This window comes from Humulus lupulus, chromosome 3, assembly GCF_963169125.1.
Source record: "Humulus lupulus chromosome 3, drHumLupu1.1, whole genome shotgun sequence".
Taxonomy (NCBI): Eukaryota; Viridiplantae; Streptophyta; class Magnoliopsida; order Rosales; family Cannabaceae; genus Humulus; species Humulus lupulus.
Window position 1 is genome coordinate 170,973,264 of NC_084795.1, and position 21,855 is coordinate 170,995,118.

The window sequence follows — 21,855 nt, forward strand, 5'->3', positions numbered from 1 at the left end:
GAGAACATTTTGGAAGATCTTGGTGTGAGATCTCAAGGATTCAGCCATACGAAAAGATAGCAGCAAGGAAGGACCTGAGGTAATTTTTCTATTCTTGTCCTTGATTCAATATATATATGAGTGTGAAGAAGTAGGTCTAGAAATCTTATGGGAATAATCTGACAATTTGATTGTTGTTCCGCTGCGCATAATCTCTGATTTGATCAATAAAAACCAACAGTAGGCTGCATATGCAGGGTTGTATCCCCAGGGACCACCATGTACAGTGAGCCAATAGTGCTTGACTATAAATATGACCTCCTTACACCTGAGAAGGGGGTCAGATTTTTGGAGAATTTTGTACCCAGTTATTGTTAATGAAAATAGATACTCAAAACTCTCCCTATTTTTCACTTTAGAGTTCTAGTAGTTACATTTTGTGTTCTTGCAATGATAAAGAAGTTTGTTTGAAGTTTAGTCAATTTAAGTTCACTCCTTCCACAATTCAAAAAGTTCTTCATCTAACTTAGTTGACGATTCTTACTGTCTACAGTATCTTCTCAAACAGCGTTTAGATTGCTCTAAGTACAAGTATGTCTTGATCAAAAATCGAACACTTTACAATGAGACCCCCAGCCCTATTTATAGAGGTTGGGGTCATTAATAATAATCATCAGTCATTATTCTACATTACTCCTACATATAGGGGATTAATGCACTTCAAGGCATTGGGCTGCTTTGAAGAAAAACTATGGCCTAGGCGACATTTGCGGGGCCCACTGTAGAAAGGTAACCACTTTACGGGGAACATGCCCCTAGGACTGTCAGGGCATGTTGTATGTATTCACGTGTCAGGCGGTGTAGTGGGTGTGCGAATTGTCGAGTCATACACTCGACAACACTGTTGACAAATCACCCAGAAAGGTCGTCAGACGATCTTCTGACTCTTAAAACCTACTCCTACTGACACATCACTCCTTGTCCTAGGTCTGAGAAGTAAGACCTCAAACCTGGGAGGCGATCGATAGAAGAGACCCCTTGCCTTAACTTTCCGAGCTATAGAACTTCCATCTCCGAGACCGAAAATGGGGGGCGGGGGGGGGGGGGAGGGGGGGAGGGGAGGGGGGAACTCACCAAGGCTTCTACGACCTCCTTCAAGGATAAGGCCTCATGTAGGAAGACCCTTGTTCTAACTATAGGTCTTGGGCAGTAACATGCCCTGAGGATGTTTACGAACGTCCTGGCCAGGCATTGGGGTTTGCCACGTGTCGGTGGTGAAAAATATGGACAACACTCCCATAGTGATAATAAAATATCATTTTTAAAATAGAAATCTCTTCATTTCTATTAAGTCCTTTATCATCCAAGATAAATCTAGACTTATGATTCTCAAATGTCATCATGAGTTCTCAAGCCACATGATAAGCTCACAATAGATCAACATAAACAAAACATCAATGTTAGTTTATTTTGAGTCATTTACTTGCAAAAGCAAGACACACTTCTTTGAAAGTAACTTTCACTTGGTTGCTTTCTTATATATATTTCACAAAATAAAATATGTGAACACAAATTTCATGTGAAAATTTTTCAAATAAATAATAACTAATTTTCACTTTTAGTTGTCTAAATAATCTCAAAATCACTTACACAACTTTTGTGTATTTCTTAAGAGTCTCTTTTAGATTCTTTTGAAAACACCAATTTTACATCCATTGATTTTCTCATCAAATTCAATTTGAAGATGTCAATTTCTTAAACACTTTAAATCAAAGAAAATAAACCCTCATTGATTTATTTAAACACTATAATTTCTAATGTTTTAGCTTAAAAGTATCTCCTCTTTGAGATTATTTGAAATATATCACCATCTTTAACCAAAATGAATAATGTTCTCCTTAATCTATTCACTATTGGTGTAAAGATTCAAAATTGCTTCTCCAATTTTACAATGTCTCCTCATTGAGACATTGAATATTTAAGAATTATTGTCACTAAATAATTCTCAAATATATTTAATTTGACCATACTCTAGACTTCAAGATTATTGAGTCAATATGTCATCCCAAAATTTTGAATCCACCTTGATCCATTTTTCTTGCTATAGCAAGACACAACCATTAAAAGATGTAACCCCCTTAGTTTCATCTTTTCTCACCTCATAAAATGAGATGCTCATATTTTAAATGAGAAAATTTTTAATTCTCAAATAATTATTTTATTCACAAATCAGATACTAACAATAATATAGGATAAAATCTATTAACATCTCACAAATATTTGCATGATTATATTTCAATATAACTTCAGATAATTGTCAACACATATGACTTATATTATACTAACAAGACTCTTTATTAATATGTAAACATAAATTACAAATATCATACACATATGATGATTTCACATTTCTATTGATTCACAAAATCAATATATTTATATATGTCATATAAAACTCATAAAATTGTCATTCTAATCATTTCTCATGTTCACATAATAAGACAATCATATAACATGCTAGCATATTACCTAATAATCTACTATATTGTTTACACAATATGTTAATTAATCACATATAGCAACAACTCAAGATGTTGACTTATCTTCTAATCTAACTACTATATTTGCAAAAGCAAAGGATATTAGCAAACAATGTATCTCATTTATAAAATTTTCTTATTTCTCATTTCTATCACTATATGAAAGTCCTTAAATATTCTGAGAAAACCAAAGAAGAACATTACTTTATTTTACCATCTTTTCAAAGTTGGATGCTCACAAGATCTCTATGGTTTCTCCTTTCATTGAAAAGAAAATTGAGATTTTGATTGTTAGAGAATATATTATATTGCTAAATGGAAATGGTAAAACCAAAATACAACTCTATGCAAAAAATACAATAAACAAGGTAATATTTAAACAAGCGGTACAACTCTATTGCTAAAAATACAAAAAAAATAGAAAGATTTAAAAGAGGAAGATCACAAACTCAAAACAATAATAATACAAGTAAATAAGAACAACAAGATCAAAAGAACGAAAAAAAAATAAAAGGAACACAAACACTCACACAACCAAAGTATAGAGTAGTGGGGATCACCAACTTGAACAAGGTTCAAGACCTTTGTCCAAAAACTTATTTCTTCCTATTCTCTATGCACTAAGGGATCTCTCAAGGAAATAGCTCTCTAGAATTATCAAGCCTCTGGTGTATTTTCCAGCCAAGTGTTTTGTGGATGGAAAATGGTGTGTCATACAAGTGAGCATTAGGCTCCTATATATAGTGTTTTGAGACACCCTTTGAATTTCAAATTCCACCAACTCCCATGGCTTTTACCAATGATTAATTGGATGTTTATGGAATTAAAATAGAGATTTGGGAGTTACTTGGCTATTGGAAACATTCAAAATTGGATAAAACTGAAATTTGGAAAATGTTGTCAGCCACTCTAGCCGTAGCCTGAAAAACACTAGCCGCGACCCACAATGTTTTTTTTAGCTACCAATTTTCCAAAATTTTCAAAACGTTCCAAATTCATTCCTACTTGATTTTGTAACTTCCATACGCATTATTAGAGTTAAAATCACATCTCTAACAACCATATCTCTTATGGCTTTGAGAAATTCAAATCAAAATGTGTAATATCAAATCTACACATTATTGGGTAATATTTGGGAGTTGCAAATTTGTAACTCCAAACTATATCACATTTGGGCACACACATGTATCCTATTTTGTGACTCTCAATAATATGTTACAATATGTGAGAAATCACATTTGTGTGACAAATTATATTTTGTCACATTATTTAATCTAATATTATATTATATAAAATAATATAATATTCTCTCATTTAGATTAAATAATCACTGTTTGTTATACTTATGTAATCAAACATTATATTAAAATATAATAGTTTCAAAGAACCCTAGGAAATTAAGAGCAATCTTTGAAGGAAACAAAGTTGGAAAGCTAAAAATAAAAAAGACTTACAGAGATCAAAGAAGTGGCTAGAGAAGTTTTTGTAAATCCTAAAATTGGCATATTTTATAGAAATATCTTTTTATTAAAAGATCAATTTTTTGTTTCCCTTTATTGTGTTTTTCGGAATTAACTTTCCATTTCTTGTGACTTGTTGAATATTTACATTCCTTATTTAACTTTATTTGATTATAATGGGAAGTAATATCTTGCAAATATTCAGTACTTACTCAAAATCATTGCTGGAATATTTGACATTATATTTTCGTACAGCTCGAGATTTTAAATTCAGGAAACTAAATCTTTAATATCATTAATCATTATTTCTATATTGAGCATGTTTTTGATCCGACACAGATCTGAGCTGTCCCCACCCAAATCGTATCTGTTGGATCAACATCTTTTAAAAAAGGCAATTCTTCATCAATCAAGAATATTTTCAATTATTCTTGCCTTTATTAGGAGATTCTTTCTCAGCCTTTATGAGCATGAAAAAAGACTATAAATAGGGCTCTAAAGGCAGTGAGAAAGATGAATTCTTAGATGCATAATTTGTGAGTGTATTATAATATTTGAGAGAGCTCCTTATTTGTATTCAAAATCATAGTATTTACGTGATCTTGTAGAAATATGAGTATTTAGTTTTAGTGGTGAGTTTATACCACGTTCATGAGTGAATACACATTGTAATTTGAACACAACATTTATAGTCTTCGGGAGAAGAGTTTTACAAGCCTTGCGTCGGGAGGATGCAAGCACTCGCTGGCCATTGAAGGGAGTTCAAGTGGTTTAGCATTTCAATCAAGATCAGATTAGTGAAGAGAAGTACAACAAAGTTGCAGCAAATCTCAAGAGGGGGTCTTGTTTTTGTTTAAGTCAATATTTTGTACTTGTGGTTCTTTATTAATTGGTTTTATTCTCTAGGCGTGGCCCCAAGGAGTAGGTTATCTGAAAGGGTTTCTGAACCTTATAAAAATTCATTTTGTTTTTTATTATTTTGCATTGTCTTTTTATTGTGTTCAGTTTCTGTCATGACAAGTTCGGATTCTGTCCCGACAGAACTGCAATTTGTTTAAACAGTTAATTACCATTTCGCACTTTAATTAATTCACATGGTTTAATTAATTTGGTAATTACTAAAAATGGAATTTCAATTGGTATCAAAGCAGGTCACTCATTTTTTAGTGTGATCTTGGTTTATTCTGTTTGTTGTTCTTGTTCTTGCAATGTCTTTTTTCAGAAAAGGAGGCTCCATAACTCGCCCCCTTTTACTCAATGATTCGAACTATCCATATTGGAAAGTTAGAATGAGAGCCTTCATGAAATCTCAAGATGAAAAGTCTTGGAGAGCTGTTTTAAGTGGTTGGACTCCTCCAGTAGAAAGCGATGATGTAACTAAGGAAAAATCTGAACTTGATTGGACTGATGCTGAAGATAAACTATCCAGTTACAATAATAAAGCATTACATGCTCTTTTTAATGGTGTTGGTGAAGGTTACATTAAATTGATTTCTTCATGTGTGTCGGCCAAAGATGCTTGGCAAATCCGTCAAACTCAATTTGAAGGAATTGCTGATGTCCAGCATTCTAGGCTTGTTATGCTCACAACAAAATTTGAAAATTTGAAAATGAATGAAAATGAAACCCTCACTGAATTTTATGAGAAATTTTCAGATATTGCTAACGAATATTTTTCTCTTGGTGAAAAACTTGAAGAGAATTTTTTGGTTCGAAAAATTGTTAGAGTTCTCCCTGACAGGTTTCAGACGAAGCTAACTACAATTGAAGAAGCAAAAGATCTGGACAAAATAAAAGTAGAAGAATTGATGGGTTCACTCCGAACTTTTGAACTAAGCCAACAAATTAGATAAAAAGGTAAGACAGAAGAAATCAAGGAGAAATCTATTGCCTTGAAATCTTCTAAAGAAAATAAGGAAAGTTCGGATGATGAGGATGATGAGATGGCTCTGTTGACAAAAAAATTTCAAAAATACATAAAGAAATTGGGAAACAAAAAGGCCATATCCAGACACCCCGAAAGGTAATTTTTCTAAACCCTTTGAGACTAATAAAAAGGGTATTCAGTGTAGGGAATGTGAAGGATTTGGACACATTCAATCTTAGTGTGCAAATACCTTAAAGAAAAAGAAAGTCATGATAGCCACATGGAGTGATCAAGAGTCTGAACAGAGTGATGAGGAGGAAAATAGTGTTGCCTTAACCTCTGTTCACAAAAGTATGGTTTTTTCTTCAGTTGATTACAATCATGTGTTATGCCTTAATAATTCTATTCAGAATAATGAGAATTATGATATTGATTATGATGATTCTGACTTAGATGAGGAGTCATTAAAAGAGTCTTATAAAATAATGTATGATCAATGGCTGAAATTTCTCTCTGAGAATCGACAAATGACTAGCAATAATAAAAAATTTCTTGAAAAAATTGAAGAACTTGAGATTATTATTGCTTCCAAAAATGATGAGCAATTTGAGTAAAGAAATTGATCTTTTGCAAAAAGGTGTCAAAATGCTTAATCCTAGATCTGGAATATTGGATGATATTCTCTCTGCAGGAAAAAAGGCTGGTGATTATAGTGGATTAGGATCTAATGGATCTGAATCCTCAAGAAAAATGGTTTTTGTAAAATCCATGAATTATCCGACCGTTGTGCAAACTAACCGTTTCGCAGGAACAAGTAACTCTGCAGAGCCCACGAAGTTGTCATCTATTCCAACTGATATACAACTAAAGAAAATTTCTCCAAAAAGAAACATTGGAAAATTTGTACCATTTTGTCATTTTTGTGGGATGAAAGGTCACATAAGACCTTTTTCTCTGTTAAATTTTGTTTAAAAAGAATTATGTTAAACACTTTTGTAGTATGACTCAATTATTGACTAAAAGAAATTCAAAATCAAAAACAATATGGGTCAAGAAAGTTAACTTTGTTTGCTTGGCTACCTTTACCTATCATAAAATGCATGCATCTAGTTCATGGTACTTTGATAGCGGTTGTTCAAGACATATGACAGGTAATGCCAACATACTTACCAACTTCAAATCCTTGAGGTGTGGAGTAGTAACATTTGGGGATGGAGTGACAGGAAATATTTTAGGTAAAGGTACTCTAAACATTGAAGGGTTACTGAAACTGAAAAATGTGCTTCTTGTTGATGGGCTTAAAGCCAACATAATTAGTATAAGCCAAATTTGTGACCAAGGTTTTCTTGTTAAATTTTTACATTATAAGTGTAATGTTGTAAATCAAAGTGGTGCCATTGTTCTCAAAGGTTCTCGTTCTTTGGATAATTGTTACACACTCACACAAAAGTTCACATGTCATGCATCTTCATCAAGTTTTAATAATACTGACTTGTGGCATGAAAAACTTGGACATATAAATTTCAAAAACTTGAAAAAGATTGCAAATGTAGGTCTCATCCGTGGTAAACCCAAGCTGGGTAAAGAATCGCTTGGTAAGTGTGAATCATGTCAATTGGGAAAACAGTTGAAAATTTCCCATAAAACATTATCTGATATTAATACTTCAAATGTGTTAGAATTATTGCATATGGATCTCATGGGTCTTATACAGGTTGAAAGTATTAATGGTAAGAGATACATTTTTGTATGTGTGGATGATTTATTTAGATTTACTTGGGTAGATTTCTTAAGAGAAAAATCACATACTTTTGAAGCTTTTCAAACACTATGTACAAGACTTAGAGTTGAAAAAAATTGCAACATTGGAAAGATTGTAAGAATACGAAGTGATCATGGTAAGGAGTTTGAAAATTATGCTTTTGGTGAATATTGTAAATCTTTTGGAATTTTGCATGAATTTTTTTCTCCCAAAACCCCTGAACAAAATGGGGTAGTGGAACGGAGAAACCGTACTTTGCAGGAAATGGCCAGAGTTATGTTAAATAGCAAAAAACTCACAAAGAAATTGTGGGTTGAAGCAATTAATACAGCTTGTTACACAATTAATCGTGTTTTTCTACATCCAAGTAGAAACAAAACTCCTTATGAAATCTGGAAAGGTAGAAAACCCAATGTCAATTATTTTCATGTATTTGGGTGTCTGTGTTATATTCTTAGAGATCATGAGAATCTGGGCCAATTTGATGCCAAAAGCAATGTCGGAGTTTTCCTTGGATATTCCACCAATAGTAGGGCTTATCGTGTTTATAACATGAGAACCCAAACTATTATGGAATCAGCTAATGTGGTTGTAGATGATTTAAAATATTTTTCTGAGTACTCCCATGAGGAGGAAATTGACAGACTCATTGATGTTCAACATCATAAAGAAATGGAAGATCTGATAGCACAACCTTCGGAGGCGACGACAGCCATTGCTGATGTATCAAACACTTATTCTGTCAAAACACCAATTGGACAAACAGAGAAGGAAAATCCAGTTATTTCCTCTGACTCCGTTCAAAAAGAACAATCAACCAGAGTAAAAAAGAATCACCTTTCTGATCTTATTTTGGGAAATCTTGATGAGAGTATGGTCACTCGAAAGAGGTATGTAAATTTGGTTCAATTTGTTTGTTTTACTTCTACATTGGAACCAAAAATGTGAAGGAAGCCTTAAATGATTAATCATGGATCAATGTTATTCAAGAAGAGCTAGATCAATTCACAAGGAAAGAGGTATGGATCCTTGTCCCTAGACCGAGTCATACTAATGTTATAGGTACAAAGTGGATACTTAAAAATAAAACTGATGAAATAGGGACGATAATAAGAAATAAAGCTAGACTAGTTGCATAGGGGTACACTCAAGTTGAAGGAATTGATTTTAATGAGACATTTGCCCCTGTTTCAAGACTTTAATCCATAAGATTATTACTAGCTATTTCAGGTGTTCTTTGTTTTAAATTGTTCCAAATGGATGTAAAATCTGCCTTTTTAAATGGATTTTTGAATGAAGAAGCTTATGTGGAACAACCCAAAGGGTTTGAGGATCCTTACAATCCTAATCATGTTTTTAAATTGCAAAAATATTTGTATGGGCTGAAACAAGCCCCACGGGCTTGGTATGAGAGACTAACTCATTTTTTGGTCTCAAAGGGGTACAAGAGAGGGGGAGTAGACAAAACACTTTTTATCAAAAATGTTGATGAAAATATTATGATAGCACAAATTTATGTTGATGATATAGTGTTTGGTTCTACTAATGATTCTCTAGTGCAGGAATTTGTTAAACAAATGCAGGATGAGTTTGAGATGAGCATGGTAGGAGAACTCAATTTTTTCTTAGGACTTCAAGTGAAGCAGTCAGACGAGGAATTTTCATTTCACAAAGCAAGTATGCAAGAAATTTAGTGAAAAGATTTGGACTCGATGCATCTAAACCTGCTAAAACTCCTATGGGTACTACTGTCAAATTATCTAAAGATGAGAATGGAATGAAAGTTGATCCAAATCTTTACAGGAGTATGATTTTGAGTCTCCTATACTTAACTGCTAGTCGCCCTGACATCAGTTACAGTGTTGGAGTGTGCGCTCGTTTCCAAGGGAACCCCATGGAGTCTCATGTGACTGCTGTAAAAAGAATTATTCGTTACATCAATAATACTCTTGATTTAGGCATTTGGTACTCCAAAGAAACAAATTCTAACCTTGTGTGATATAGTGATGCAGATTAGGCAGGAAACACTGATGATCACAAAAGTACAAGTTGTGGTTTTTTTACTTAGGAAACAATTTGGTCTCCTGGCATAGTAAAAAGCAAAACTCCATCTCCTTGTCAACAGCCGAAGCTGAGTACATTGCTGCTGGAAGCTATTGTACTCAACTTTTGTGGATGAAACAAATGTTAGTAGACTATAGGTTTGATATTAAAACTTTAACCATTTTTTATGATAATACAAGTGCTATTAATATCTCCAAAAATCCTGTTCAGCACTCTCGTACCAAACATATTGACATTCGTCATCACTTTATTAGTGAACTTGTTGAAAACAAAACATTGATTTTAGAATATGTTGACACGGTCAGATTCGATTCCCTCAGGAAATCCTCGGGGGTTTGTTTTATTTGAAATTTCCAATAAACTAATTATCTTGCCTTGCATTTGTGTTTGTATAAATCTCTTGTCCTGTTTGGAAGAAATTTGATGAGCATATATTTTGTATTTTAGAAAATGAACGTTATAAGTCTTATACTTTGTTTGGAATAAAAAACCATATTTGAAAAATTATCGACCATCCAATTTATATTTGATCAAATCATTATGTTTGTATGAGCATTCCTTAATCCAGTTTCTTTTTCAGGCTCCATTTTGGAAAAGAACTACCTATACTGATGTGTGAAAGCCGACACTGAGTAAGTTGGTACCAAGTAATTAACAATTATAGTGGAGGATACTCTACCAGTGTAAAAGGCTACCATCAGTATAAGAGTTATAGCCTCCATTATGGTTACAATTTGAAAAAGGCTACAATTTCCAAATATGGGCAATGACCCTAGCTTTAAAAGGCCAAAAAGAAACGCCAAATTGATTACACATGCACACACACATGCCTGTTGACTAGAATGTGTAAGATGGTTGTAAGACTCATACATATAATGAATTGATTAAAATATGTTTTGTGATTGGTATATATTTCGAATTATGGTCACTTAGTATTTGAATTATAACCCCTTTCTCTAATTTGTGAAAAATATGGTTATCTTGTTTCTTTTGAACAGGACTTGACATTTACACTGACACATATGGTATGGCAATTCACATTCAATTTTCGGTAATTTTTAAAAAAAATTATAATGAAAAAATAAAATCTGTTTTGGACCGTGTACTTATATAAAAAAAAGTTTGAAAAATTATTTGATGCAATTTATTTGTTTTATCTCAATATATTCTAAAATATTCAAAAAGCTTCCAATTTTGAGGTGTGAAAGAATTTGTTTTAAAAAGGGAGATATTTTTCCATTTATCACATAAAATCCGGTTACCCATTTTTTGTTACCCATTTTTAAACTTGCCTCATTTGTGCACCGAATTCTCTATATATTCGGATTCACTTTGGTTGTTTCATACTCAGTGTTTTCTTGTTTGTCTCTCTCACTTATAACCAAAGTGTTTAGGTTTTTTCTTTGTGTGTTTCACTTGTGTCATTCTTAGCAGCCATGAATACTCGAGGTCGTTGTTCATCTTCCAATCTGTGAAGTCTCAGCAAGAGACAGTTCTTGAGTCTGTTCCCACTGCCACTCCACCTGCTCCAGCATCAATCCCTGTAATCTTGCCTCCTACAAGCTGTCGACCTAAAACCACAGTAAGAAAGAAGGTTCTTTCTCTTCCAGGTCCTATGGAATCGACCGTAATTGAAGCTTCAAGTAAAGGAGTTGCTTTTCCCAACCTCGATGCTCAGCCAAACCAAGCCTCGACGGTTCCACTCGCCTCTCCCGAAGGTCAAATAAAAGCCAAACCTGCCTTGACTACAAGTCATTCCCAATCAATCTCCAATGAAGTTGTGTCTGATCCATCTGATCATAACTCTGAATCGTCGTTATCTCCTGATGTTTTGACTCCCGAGGCAAAGGACAAATGCAAGACCAAAGCTGCTGGAACAACGAAAGGCAAGAAGGCCAAAGTGGCTCCAACAAAAGGTACAAGCTCCATCTCTGATTCATCTCCTTTATCCCAATTTAAATTGAAGGAAAAAATCAACCCACCTCCTTGCACCTCATCAGAGGATGTTTCTCCTGAAATGGAAGACTCTCTTCCTGAATTGGACCCTTCCTTGACCAAGCCAAATCCCAAAGTTCCTCTTGATGATTTGGTGGAGGAAACTGAATCAGGAGAAGACCCATTAGAAGCCTCACCTGTTGCATCTGAACCAAATAATACCACACCATTGGCATTTCTCAAATTGTCTTCCAAACTCACTAAACAAAAAGGTGTCCCTGTCCCTACCTCAGGTTCTTTCAAAGCTCATTCTCTTACTTTCTGTTTTAATGTTAATGAGAAAAACATGCAATTTTATGAGCATCATCACTTTATTAGTGAGCGTAATTCATTTTTGCTCCTCATTGTGTTTTTGGGGTCTTACTTTTAGAAGAAAGAGGTTGGTTACGTTCTTTGTCTTGGTATGATGGGTTTGTGCCTCGGGTTGTTAAGAAATTTTATGCAAATTTTAATGATGAGTTGTTAGACCAGTCTTCTTTTATGTTTCATAAAGTGTATGTTAGGGGACATTGGTATAAGTTTAATCCTACTGAAATTGCTAAGGCTCTCAATCTCGTTCCTGTTGAGATTGATGATTCTATTGAGTTTGCAAAGGATCAAGTCTTGTCTGAATTGGTTAGTCAAGCTATGGTATGGGAACCAAGCACCTCTCTATGACTCTCGGATCTCACTCACTATTATGATGCCCTTTTCAAATTTGCAATGTTTAATTCAATGCCTACCACTCATTCCTCGACCATCACTCAAGACATGGCTTTTCTATTGTTCAAAAATGGGACTGGAGTCACCATTGATCTTGCTGCTGTTATTTTTTATCAAATCATGTCCTTGAGTGGTGCCAAGCGCAAGGGTCAACACTTGATGTTTCCGCAAGTCATTTACAAACTTTTGGAATCTCAGCATCCTTTAAAGAAGTCCCACGAGACCTTGACTTCTCCTTTGGTTGGTCCTACCTACACTGTCAAAGATGACCATGCTTCGTCCAAAGCTCGAAAGGTCAAAGGCATTAATCTGGCTGGTTCTGGGTTTGGCAATGTTGTGACTGACACTCCTGCTATCCCGACTGATCTCGCTTATGTCCAGACAGGAATTACAAATCACTCTGACCGGTTCACTCTCATGGAGGATACTCAGCGCCAAATTCTTGCTTCATTGGCCATTATCAATGCATCCACCACTCCTGCTCCATGACGGTTTCAGTTCTTTTCTATTTCTTTTTATTTTCTTTTGATAAATGTAAAAGAACACTAGGTGTGTCTTTCTTTTGGTTTCGTTTCCTTTGTTCTTTGGCATTTTTTTAGACAATGAGGGCGAGAGAGAGTAACTCTATTTTTGGTACTTTGATTACTTTTGTTGACCTGCAGTTGTTCATTGTTTTTGTTAACAATTTTTTTGTCTTATGCTTTGGTTATTTTTGGTAGGGGAGTCATTTTGTGACTCTTATGATTTTAAGCATTTACTTGTGTTTTGCAGGGATCTTTTAAAAATAGATATGCTTTGTCTATAAAATTTCCAAAGGGGGAGATTGTAAATTAAAAAATTGGCATATTTTATAGAAATATCTTTTTACTAAAAGATCAATTTTTTGTTTCCCTTTATTGTGTTTTTCAGAATTAACTTTCCCTTTCTTGTAATTTGTGGAATATTTACATTCCTTATTTAACTTTATTTGATTATAAAGGGAAGTAATATCTTGCAAATGTTCAGTACTTACTCAAAATCATTGTTGGAATATTTGACATTATATTTTCATGTAGCTCAAGATTTTAAATTCAGGAAACTGAATCTTTAATATCATTAATTATTATTTCTATCTTGAGCATGTTTTCGATCTGACATAGATCTGAGCTGTCCCCACCAAAATCGTATCTGTCGGATTAGCAACTTCTAAAAAAGGCAATTCTTCATCAATCAATAATATCTTCAATTATTCTTGCCTTTATTAGGAGATTCTTTCTCAGCCTTTATGAGCACGAAAAATGACTCTATAAATAAGGCTCTAAAGACAGTGAGAAAGATGAACTCTTAGATGCATAATTTGTGAGTGTATTATAATATTTGAGAGAGTTCCTTATTTGTATTCAAGATCATAGTATTCACGTGATCTTGTAGAAATATGAGTGTTTGGTTTTTGTGGAGAGTTTATACTACGTTCATGAGTGAATACACATTGTAATTTGAACACAACTTTTAAATTATTCGGGAGAAGATTTTTACAAGCCTTGCGTCGGGAGGATGCAAGCACTCGCTGGCCATTGAAGAGAGTTCAAGTGGTTGAGTGTTTCAATCAAGATCAAATTAGTGAAGAGAAGTACAACAAAGTTGCGAAAAATCTCAAGAGCGAGTCTTGTTTTTGTTTAAGTTAATATTTTGTACTTGTGATTCTTTATTAATTGGTTTTATCCTCTGAGCATGGCCCCAAGGAGTAGGTTATCCGTAAGGGTTTCTAAACCTTGTAGAAATTTGTTGTGTTCTTTATTGTTTTGCACTGTCTTTTTATTATGTTCAGTTTTTGTCGTGACAAGTTCGGATTCTGTCCTGACAAAACTGCAATCTATTTAAACAGTTAATTACCATTCCACACTTTAATTAACTCACATAGTTTAATTAATATAGTAATTACTAAAAAGTGGAATTTCAGTTTTAAAGGAAATTAGAAAGCTCAATGTTTATGTATGAATGGAAGAAAAGAGAAATAATTTTATTTTCAAAGAAATTCATTTATATAAGGAGAGAAGTGCCTGATCTTGTCGTCTGCTATATACGATCTAATGTATCAAATTGAGAGGTAGGCAAGTAGTCGTCTTGAAATTCTTAACTAAATTATGAGAAAAATGAACTAAAAGCCATAATTGTATTTCCTAAAGGATACATGCAAATCTTCCCTGATTTCGAGGTGTCTCATTTCCAGTAAACGTCATTCTCTATGGGTACCAATGTATGGCGTGATACGACATGGGATAGTGTGTGTATGACACATAGCATATCACAGTCCACGAGAGACTTTGATCCTCTCGAAAACTAGCGGAAATGTCTATGCAACAAGATAAAGAGGCATGTTCGTATATTTAGAAAGAGTCCCAACAACCACAACCTAGTGATAATTTGCAAAACTCTCCATGCTAATTCTCTTAGTGTTTTCTTAAAATATTAAATCAATTCTGTAAAAAAGGAAAACCCTATCCCCGTAAAGAGGGGAGCGATACATACCCTACACGAAAAGACTTTACAGTGACTGTATCTATTGCGATGACTCCAAAGTCGTTACTGTATATAGTCGAAATCCACGATTTTTTTTTTAATTTATTGAAAAAATAAGCTATAGCGACGACATGTCGTCGTTATAGGGTCGTCAACAACACACGATCAGGCCCTCCAAATTCCTGGTTAGTTGTTGTAGGGTATCAGGAATTTAGAGGGAACAAAAGGCGAGAACTGACTCCACAACGATGACATGTCATCGTTGTAGGGTCTTCATCGAAAAAAAAAGGGAAATATGTTTGGCTATAGTGACGACATGTCGACGCTGTAGGATGGAGAGGGAACTCAATCGTCTAGAGTTGGTTGCCTATTTGCACCCCATATAGCGATGACTTGTCTTGCTGTAGAGTCAACATGGAAAAAAAAGAGGGAAATATGTTATTCTAGAGGGACAACATGTCGTCGCTATAGGACAGGAAATGAACTTAACAACCAAGAGTTGGTTTCCTATTTTATACTCGATAGTGATGACATGTCGTTGCGATAAGGTCCAAAAAAGGTGGGAAAGTGAACCGCCAAAAAATTTAAGTCAAATTTTCACTGCCTTTAGCGATGACATGTCGTCGATGTAAAGTAGACGCGTAGCACACGAGATGATTCGTGTACTATCGTTGCTGTAGGGTCTCACCGTTTGAGTAAAACGATGCATTTGATAACAGCGACGACTGGTCATTACCTATAGCGATGATAGGACACAGCGATATAACCCCCATGTAGAGGCTTTCTTCCTCATTCTGCTCTGTTTTCTTAATAAAACACTGAGAAACTCTCTGTTTTTCTCCGCCTCCTAGCATCGTCCAACCCCGTTTTGGCCAATTTCTCCCAAATTTCGGTAGTCTAAATCCACTTTCTTGCTATTATATCCTTTAATATGTATTCTTTTTCTTAATATATGTTTGTCTTTTGTACTTGGTGAAATGAGTTTTGACATTTTTTTTTTTGTTTTCTTTTTTAGATTTGGGTATTGGATCATCATCCTGAGCCTTTGCCTTTGGAGAATCTCCCAGCCCGAACCTTGGGTAATTTTTAAAAAAAAATATTTTTGATTGATTAATGTTTAGGAACAGATAGCCAAAGCACAAAACGATGCTTAGGAACAGATAGCCTACACCAAACTGCTCTGTGATACCCAACCTGTTGCTGACAAAGGGAGCTATTATGTAGCAGAGCCGAATGGAATTTCCCAGTATAACCCGTTGCAAAAATCTCCCTAAAAGTATATACTTCCCTGAGTTTACAAAGCTTTTTCCAGTACCAACTTGAGTCTTGAGAAACCTGATAAGACCAGAAAGATGTCCCTTTCAAATAGACTGCATTAATCCATTTAACCCACAGCAAGTCCGGCCTCTCAGTGATTGCCCATATGTACTTGGAAAAAATTGCCTTGTTCCAAGCTAAACCATTCCTAAAACCAAGACCACCATAGGCTTTAGGGAGACAAACTTTATTCCAAGAAGCTAAGTGAATTTTATTTCTATTCCCATTAACTCCCCAAAGAAAGCTTCTACATAACTTTTCAATATCCTTGATTATGCTCTGAGGAAGAATGAATATCCCCATCCAATAATTCCTAAGACCAAAAAGGACTGAGTGAATAAGCTGAATTCTACCCGCATAAGATAAGTGCCTACTAGCCCAGCTATGAATTCGCATTCTAAACTTTTGGACTATGATATCACAATCTTCATGCTTCCATTTTCTGGGTCTCATTGGCACACCAAGATATTTAAGGGGAAATGAGCCTTCAGTCAGATGTAATTCAGTGGCCAACTTCTACCTTTGATCAGCTGGAGTCCCTCCAAAATAAACATGAGACTTGTTAGTATTGATTACCAACCCAGACACTAAACTGAATTCCTCAAGAGCTTCCCTTAGCACCTGGACCGAAGCTAAATTGCCTTTGCAAAACAAAAGTACATCATCTGCAAAACACAAGTTAAGAAGATTCAAGCTTTTACACATTGGGTGGTGTCTAAATGTAGGGACACAAGCAGCCATTTGGAGCCTCCGAGTTAAGTATTCCATGATTAAAACAAATAAAAGGGGGGACAAAGGATCCCCTTGCCTAAGCCCCTTTTCACCCTTAAATTTACTTTGAACCCTTCCATTCATGAGAAATAAGTAGGAAGTATTTGTCAGGCAAGACATAATCCACTTTATAAATTTCTCAGGGAAGCATAACTCAGATAAAAGATCACCAACAAACCACCAGTCAACAGTGTCATAAGCTTTGCTAATATCTATTTTAATAGCACACCTTGCGGAGGCAGCTGATCTCCCATATTTCTTGATAAGGTCCTGAAAAATCATTATATTGTGAGCTATTGATCTACCTTTGACAAATGCACCCTGATTCGCTTGAACTAAACAGGGAGAACCTTAGCTAATCGAGAACAAATTAGCTTGGAAATACACTTATAAATGGTAGTGCAGCAGGCAATCGGTCTATAGTCACTAGCTTTGGAAGGATTCTCACATTTAGGAATCAATGATAACGTGGTGTCTACAAAACCTTCAGGAATTTTCCCTGTAGCAAAAAACTGATTTATAGCTAAACACACTTCACTCCCAACCTCCTGCCACATTACCTTGAAAAAACCTGATCCAAAACCATCCGGGCCAGGAGACTTTATGCAAGGGATGCTGAATATAGTTGTACGAATTTCCTGATGAGAGAAAGGCATTAATAAGGAGGGCTGCTGGTCAATATTCAGTTTGGGACCGAGAGCTATACAATGAGTATTAATCTTCTGCTTAGCTGAACTAGGACTTCCCATTATACTCCTAAAGTGGTTCAAAAAATGAGAAACCACCTCAGAAAAATTATCCACCAAGCTGCCTTGTTCATTTATAAATGAAGCTATTCTGTTTTCAGCTCGTCTTTTCTTCAAGTAGGCATGAAAATAAGCTGTATTAGAGTCTCCCTTCCTAATCCAATCAATCTTACTTCTCTGCATCAAAAAACTATGATACATCTGATCTTTTCTGCCAAAAATTTCAGCAGCTGTTTTAGCAGTATTCTGGAGAGCTATATCACCAGGAAAGCGCTGAGCAAGCAAACGAGCCTCCTGAAAATCAGATTTAGCCTTTTGAAATTGAAAGCCAATATCTCCTATTTGATCTTTGTTAAACTGTTTCAGCTGATGTTTCAGCCTTAACAGCTTATAGAACAGCGCCCTTAAGCCAGTCCCATGAGAAAATTTGTTCCAGCTATCCATAACCACTGATTTGAACCTCCTATGGTCAGCCCATAAATTATAGAATCTAAAGAGTTTGACCCCCAGAAACTCCTTAGACTGAATAGAGATCGTACAAGAACAATGGTCAGAAATTACTTCCCATTTGAAAACTGTTGTTGCAGTAGGAAAGCAGTCCTGCCATTTCTCATTAGCAAAAGCATGGTCAATTTTTGAATAAATACGAGCCTGGCCTTCTTGATTGTTCGTCCATGTAAAAAAGGAACTTGTTTGTTTAAGCACCTCAAGCTGAGAATTATTAACCCATTGGGAAGAGTCCACAATCTCAGCCTTAGAAATAGGCTTACCACCATCCCTGTCATTAGCCTTAAACACTGCATTAACGTCTCCCATTACAATCCAACTATCAGCTGTACATATAGGAATTTTGTGCCATAGTTTCTTCCTTTCCTCCACTGTGTTGCGACCATACATAAACGAAACACAGAAAGGAAACCTCAACCCATCCATACGGACTTGACAGTGGACAAATTGACTATCTTCTACCATCACTGTAACCTTAACAAAGGTCCTCCTCCAAATTATTAAGATCCTTTTTTCTGTAACTGAACTAGAATAGTAATCCCAATTCATAAACCTAGTACTCATCATCTCAGTTATTTTAGATGCCCTCATTTTAGTTTCTAAAATGGCTCCCAAACCAATTTTATTCTTACTACACAAATTCAAAACTTCAACCTGCTTTTTCGGACCATTCAAACCCCTTAAATTCCAGCTCATAACATTACAATTGTCCATGAGATGAGCCCGGATCACTGAACTGTAACGACCCAAATTCAGTGTTAAGGCTTAGGGCCTGGAGTAGCATGCCTGGAGGGCATAATGGGATTTGGTGTGTGTCTTTATTGAGCTTAATGCATGATTACAATTATTGCACGTTATGTGATTATTTGATTATTTGAGATGCATGACTATGTGAATTAGTATGCATGTAGACCTAATTGTCTTAGAATGAGCATGATTGTAATCTGGCCATGTTAGGGCATATCTGTGATAATTGTACTATGTGAATTGTTCCATGTGAGTGTGGTGTTATTATCAGGATGCACGCATCGAGACGGTCCTAGTGAGCCAATTAGCCTAAAAGTCACAACGGGATGTTGTACCCGGCTCGAGAGGAGCCTAGGGGTACTTCGGGAATCTTATAAAGTTGAGTTGAGAATGAGTGGTTAGTTGTTGGTAATTGAGTAACCTGGGTAACTGTTTGTAACTGCTTTGGGTAACAAGTTTTAGATAGAAAATGGTAGAAATGAAATAAAAGTGAAAGGACTTAGGTGCCCTTGAAGGTTTAGTTAGGAAGGGTTATGAAGAAGGGGTAAAATGGTCTTTTGGCTAGGGTAATAGACATTTTGCAGCTGGGATTTAGGGGGTACGGTTTGGGCATTTGGGTTCACTTGTGGTTTTGATAAAATTAGAAGAGAAGGAAAAGAAGAGGAAAGAAAGGCTAGGGCAAGAAGAAGGAAGAAGAAGAGGTGTAGAAGGGGCTGAAGTGGGAAGCTTAGGAGGAGATCAAGGAAACTTTTAGGGTGGATTCTACTCTTGAGGTAAGGATCTTATGCTTATTTAAGTTTGTTTTCTGTGTTGGTTGCGGAATTTAATGCTTGAGTAAAGATTTTCATGGGTTTTGGTTTGGGTTGCTGAATTTGAGGTCAATGGTGTGGATCTTGGGTGTGTTGATGTTTTGGCCTTGATCCTAGTGTTTTTAGGGTGTTAGATTGTTCATTTGAGGTTTGGATTTGAGTTTTGAGACTTAGGTACTGGTTTGGGGTGATTTGGAGAGGTTAAAGCTCGAGAAAATTGCAGGAAAAACCCAGAATTCTGGGTCTGCGAAGGTGTGCCGCGGCAGGGTTTTTGTGTGCCGCGGCGGGGGAGCTTCTGTCTGTTGGGTGCCGCGACACAAGGAAGTTGTGCCGCGGCACAAGGCAATTTTCAGGATAGTTTTTTTGGCAATTTTAGGTCTTAGCTCCGGGGGTTCGGGGGATGCCTCCGGGGTGTTGTTTTAAGGTTTTAGAGGTCCCGGGAGTACGGGATTGGTCCCGGGAAGTGGTTTTGGGCTTGGTTAGTATTAAAAGTGTTTTATGTGTGTTGTGACTAGGATTTCGGAGAGGCTCGTGCTAGTTGACCGTGCTCGTGACCGTGGTGCATCGGAAAGCACGGAATACATGTAAGAAAACCATAACACCCGAGATTAGGGCATGGCCCCCACTGTGTGATTGTAGGGCATGGCCCGAGATTGTATTATGTGCAAATGTTTAATCTTAAATGAATCATGATGTGTGTGAATGATTATTTCGAATGTGCTATATGTGTGATTACAATGTAATGAACGGCATGGGCCAAGGGCGGCATAGGCCGGGTACGGCCGTGGGGCCGAAAGTAACACTCAGCACATGGGATGCTTATATTCAGGGTGGGACCCAAGGGATACATGAGTTATCCTCGCGGTGAGAACCGAAACCCCAGGCTTTTGTAAGGCCTCTGGGCGGCATGGCCGTACTTATTTATCATGATGGTTTTTCCTATTTATCAGTAAATTATGTCAGCTATATGATTTGCATATGTTATGTGTTATTTGGATTTTCTTGCTGGGCTTCGGCTCACGGGTGCTCCGTGTGGCAGGTAAAAGCAAGGAGTCAGTCAACCAGCCATGAGTATGGAGAGCGTGGGGGCGGCGCGTACATGTTTGGCCTGCCCGACTGCTTTGGTTGGGGGCATTTTGTATATTGCTGTATTTAACCATTCTTTTGATAGCTGATCAAGTGTAAACCTATTTTGAGTTGTAAATATTTTGTAAACCTTAATTTGGGATCCCAGATGTTTTATATTTAACGCTTTCAATGAAGTTAAACATTTTAAAAGAATACAGCCTAAAGCTCTGGTTTAATCACACTTTTGGTTTTAGAAACCACTTTGAGTCAATTAAATGCACAATTCCTGTTTTAAACTCACTTAGTAACGGCTCTAAGGTAGTAGGGCGTTACATGAACCCTCATTTCCCTCTCTCAACCTGATCTTGCAAAACCACAAAAGAGTTAGACTGAGCTCTCTCCAAATCAACTGAGTCCATTTTGTCCCTCTGCTGTCTTTGGTCTACTTTCCCCTTCTTATAAATCATCATCTTAGGAGATTGCCAACCAGCTTGAGGACCCCTCTGACCATTCTCAGCTGCCGAGACCTCACCAGATTTTTGGGTCTGATCTCTAGCTATGTCTGCAGTATTACTCTGTATGCCAGAAGATGTCCCAGCAGTAGCCTCACTACCTTCCTTTTCCTTAACTGCCCCAGCAACATCAGACACATCAGTAGCCTCCTTACCCTTGTCTCTCCCTTTCGGTTCAGAGCCCAGAGAAAGAGAGTCTTTCCCCTGAACTTTCTGCTCCTTACGGCATTCAGCCATTGAATGGCCATACCTTGCACAAGCTTTGCATTTCACTGGTAACCACTCATATTCAACCCCTTGTTCAACTAACTGACCATGCTCATTCAAAAACTGAATTGTCCTAGGTGGATTATCATTGATTGCCATCTCCGCCAAAACTCTAGCAAACTGAACTCTGGATCTTTCTCTAGTAAACTTGTCCACCATAATTGGTTTACCTAGAGTACTAACAAGAGCACTAAGGCATTTGCTTCCCCAGTATTGAAGACCAAGATCTTGAAGACAGATCCA

General features: G+C 36.2%; 1 protein-coding gene across 1 annotated transcript; it reads right to left on the minus strand.

Annotated features, from left to right (window-relative positions):
• Positions 1-15,978: 15,978 nt before the first annotated feature.
• LOC133825211 (uncharacterized) lies at positions 15,979-18,674 on the minus strand. Its single transcript, XM_062258187.1, has 4 exons — positions 17,517-18,674; positions 17,022-17,226; positions 16,706-16,850; positions 15,979-16,498 (listed from the first exon to the last, which is right to left on the minus strand). Exons 1-4 carry the CDS (start codon positions 18,672-18,674, stop codon positions 15,979-15,981), a joined length of 2,028 nt encoding a protein of 675 aa, XP_062114171.1.
• Between the last annotated feature and the right edge of the window lie 3,181 nt (positions 18,675-21,855).

Coding starts and splice junctions, on each gene's coding strand:
- LOC133825211 (XM_062258187.1), bottom strand. CDS start 18,674: ATGGTAGAAGATAGTCAATTTGTCCACTGTCAAGTCCGTATGGATGGG. Junction 17,227..17,516: donor TTGGATCAGGTTTTTTCAAG/GTAATGTGGCAG, acceptor ATGATTTTTCAG/GACCTTATCAAGAAATATGG. Junction 16,851..17,021: donor CATGAATGGAAGGGTTCAAA/GTAAATTTAAGG, acceptor TGTGTTTTGCAG/ATGATGTACTTTTGTTTTGC.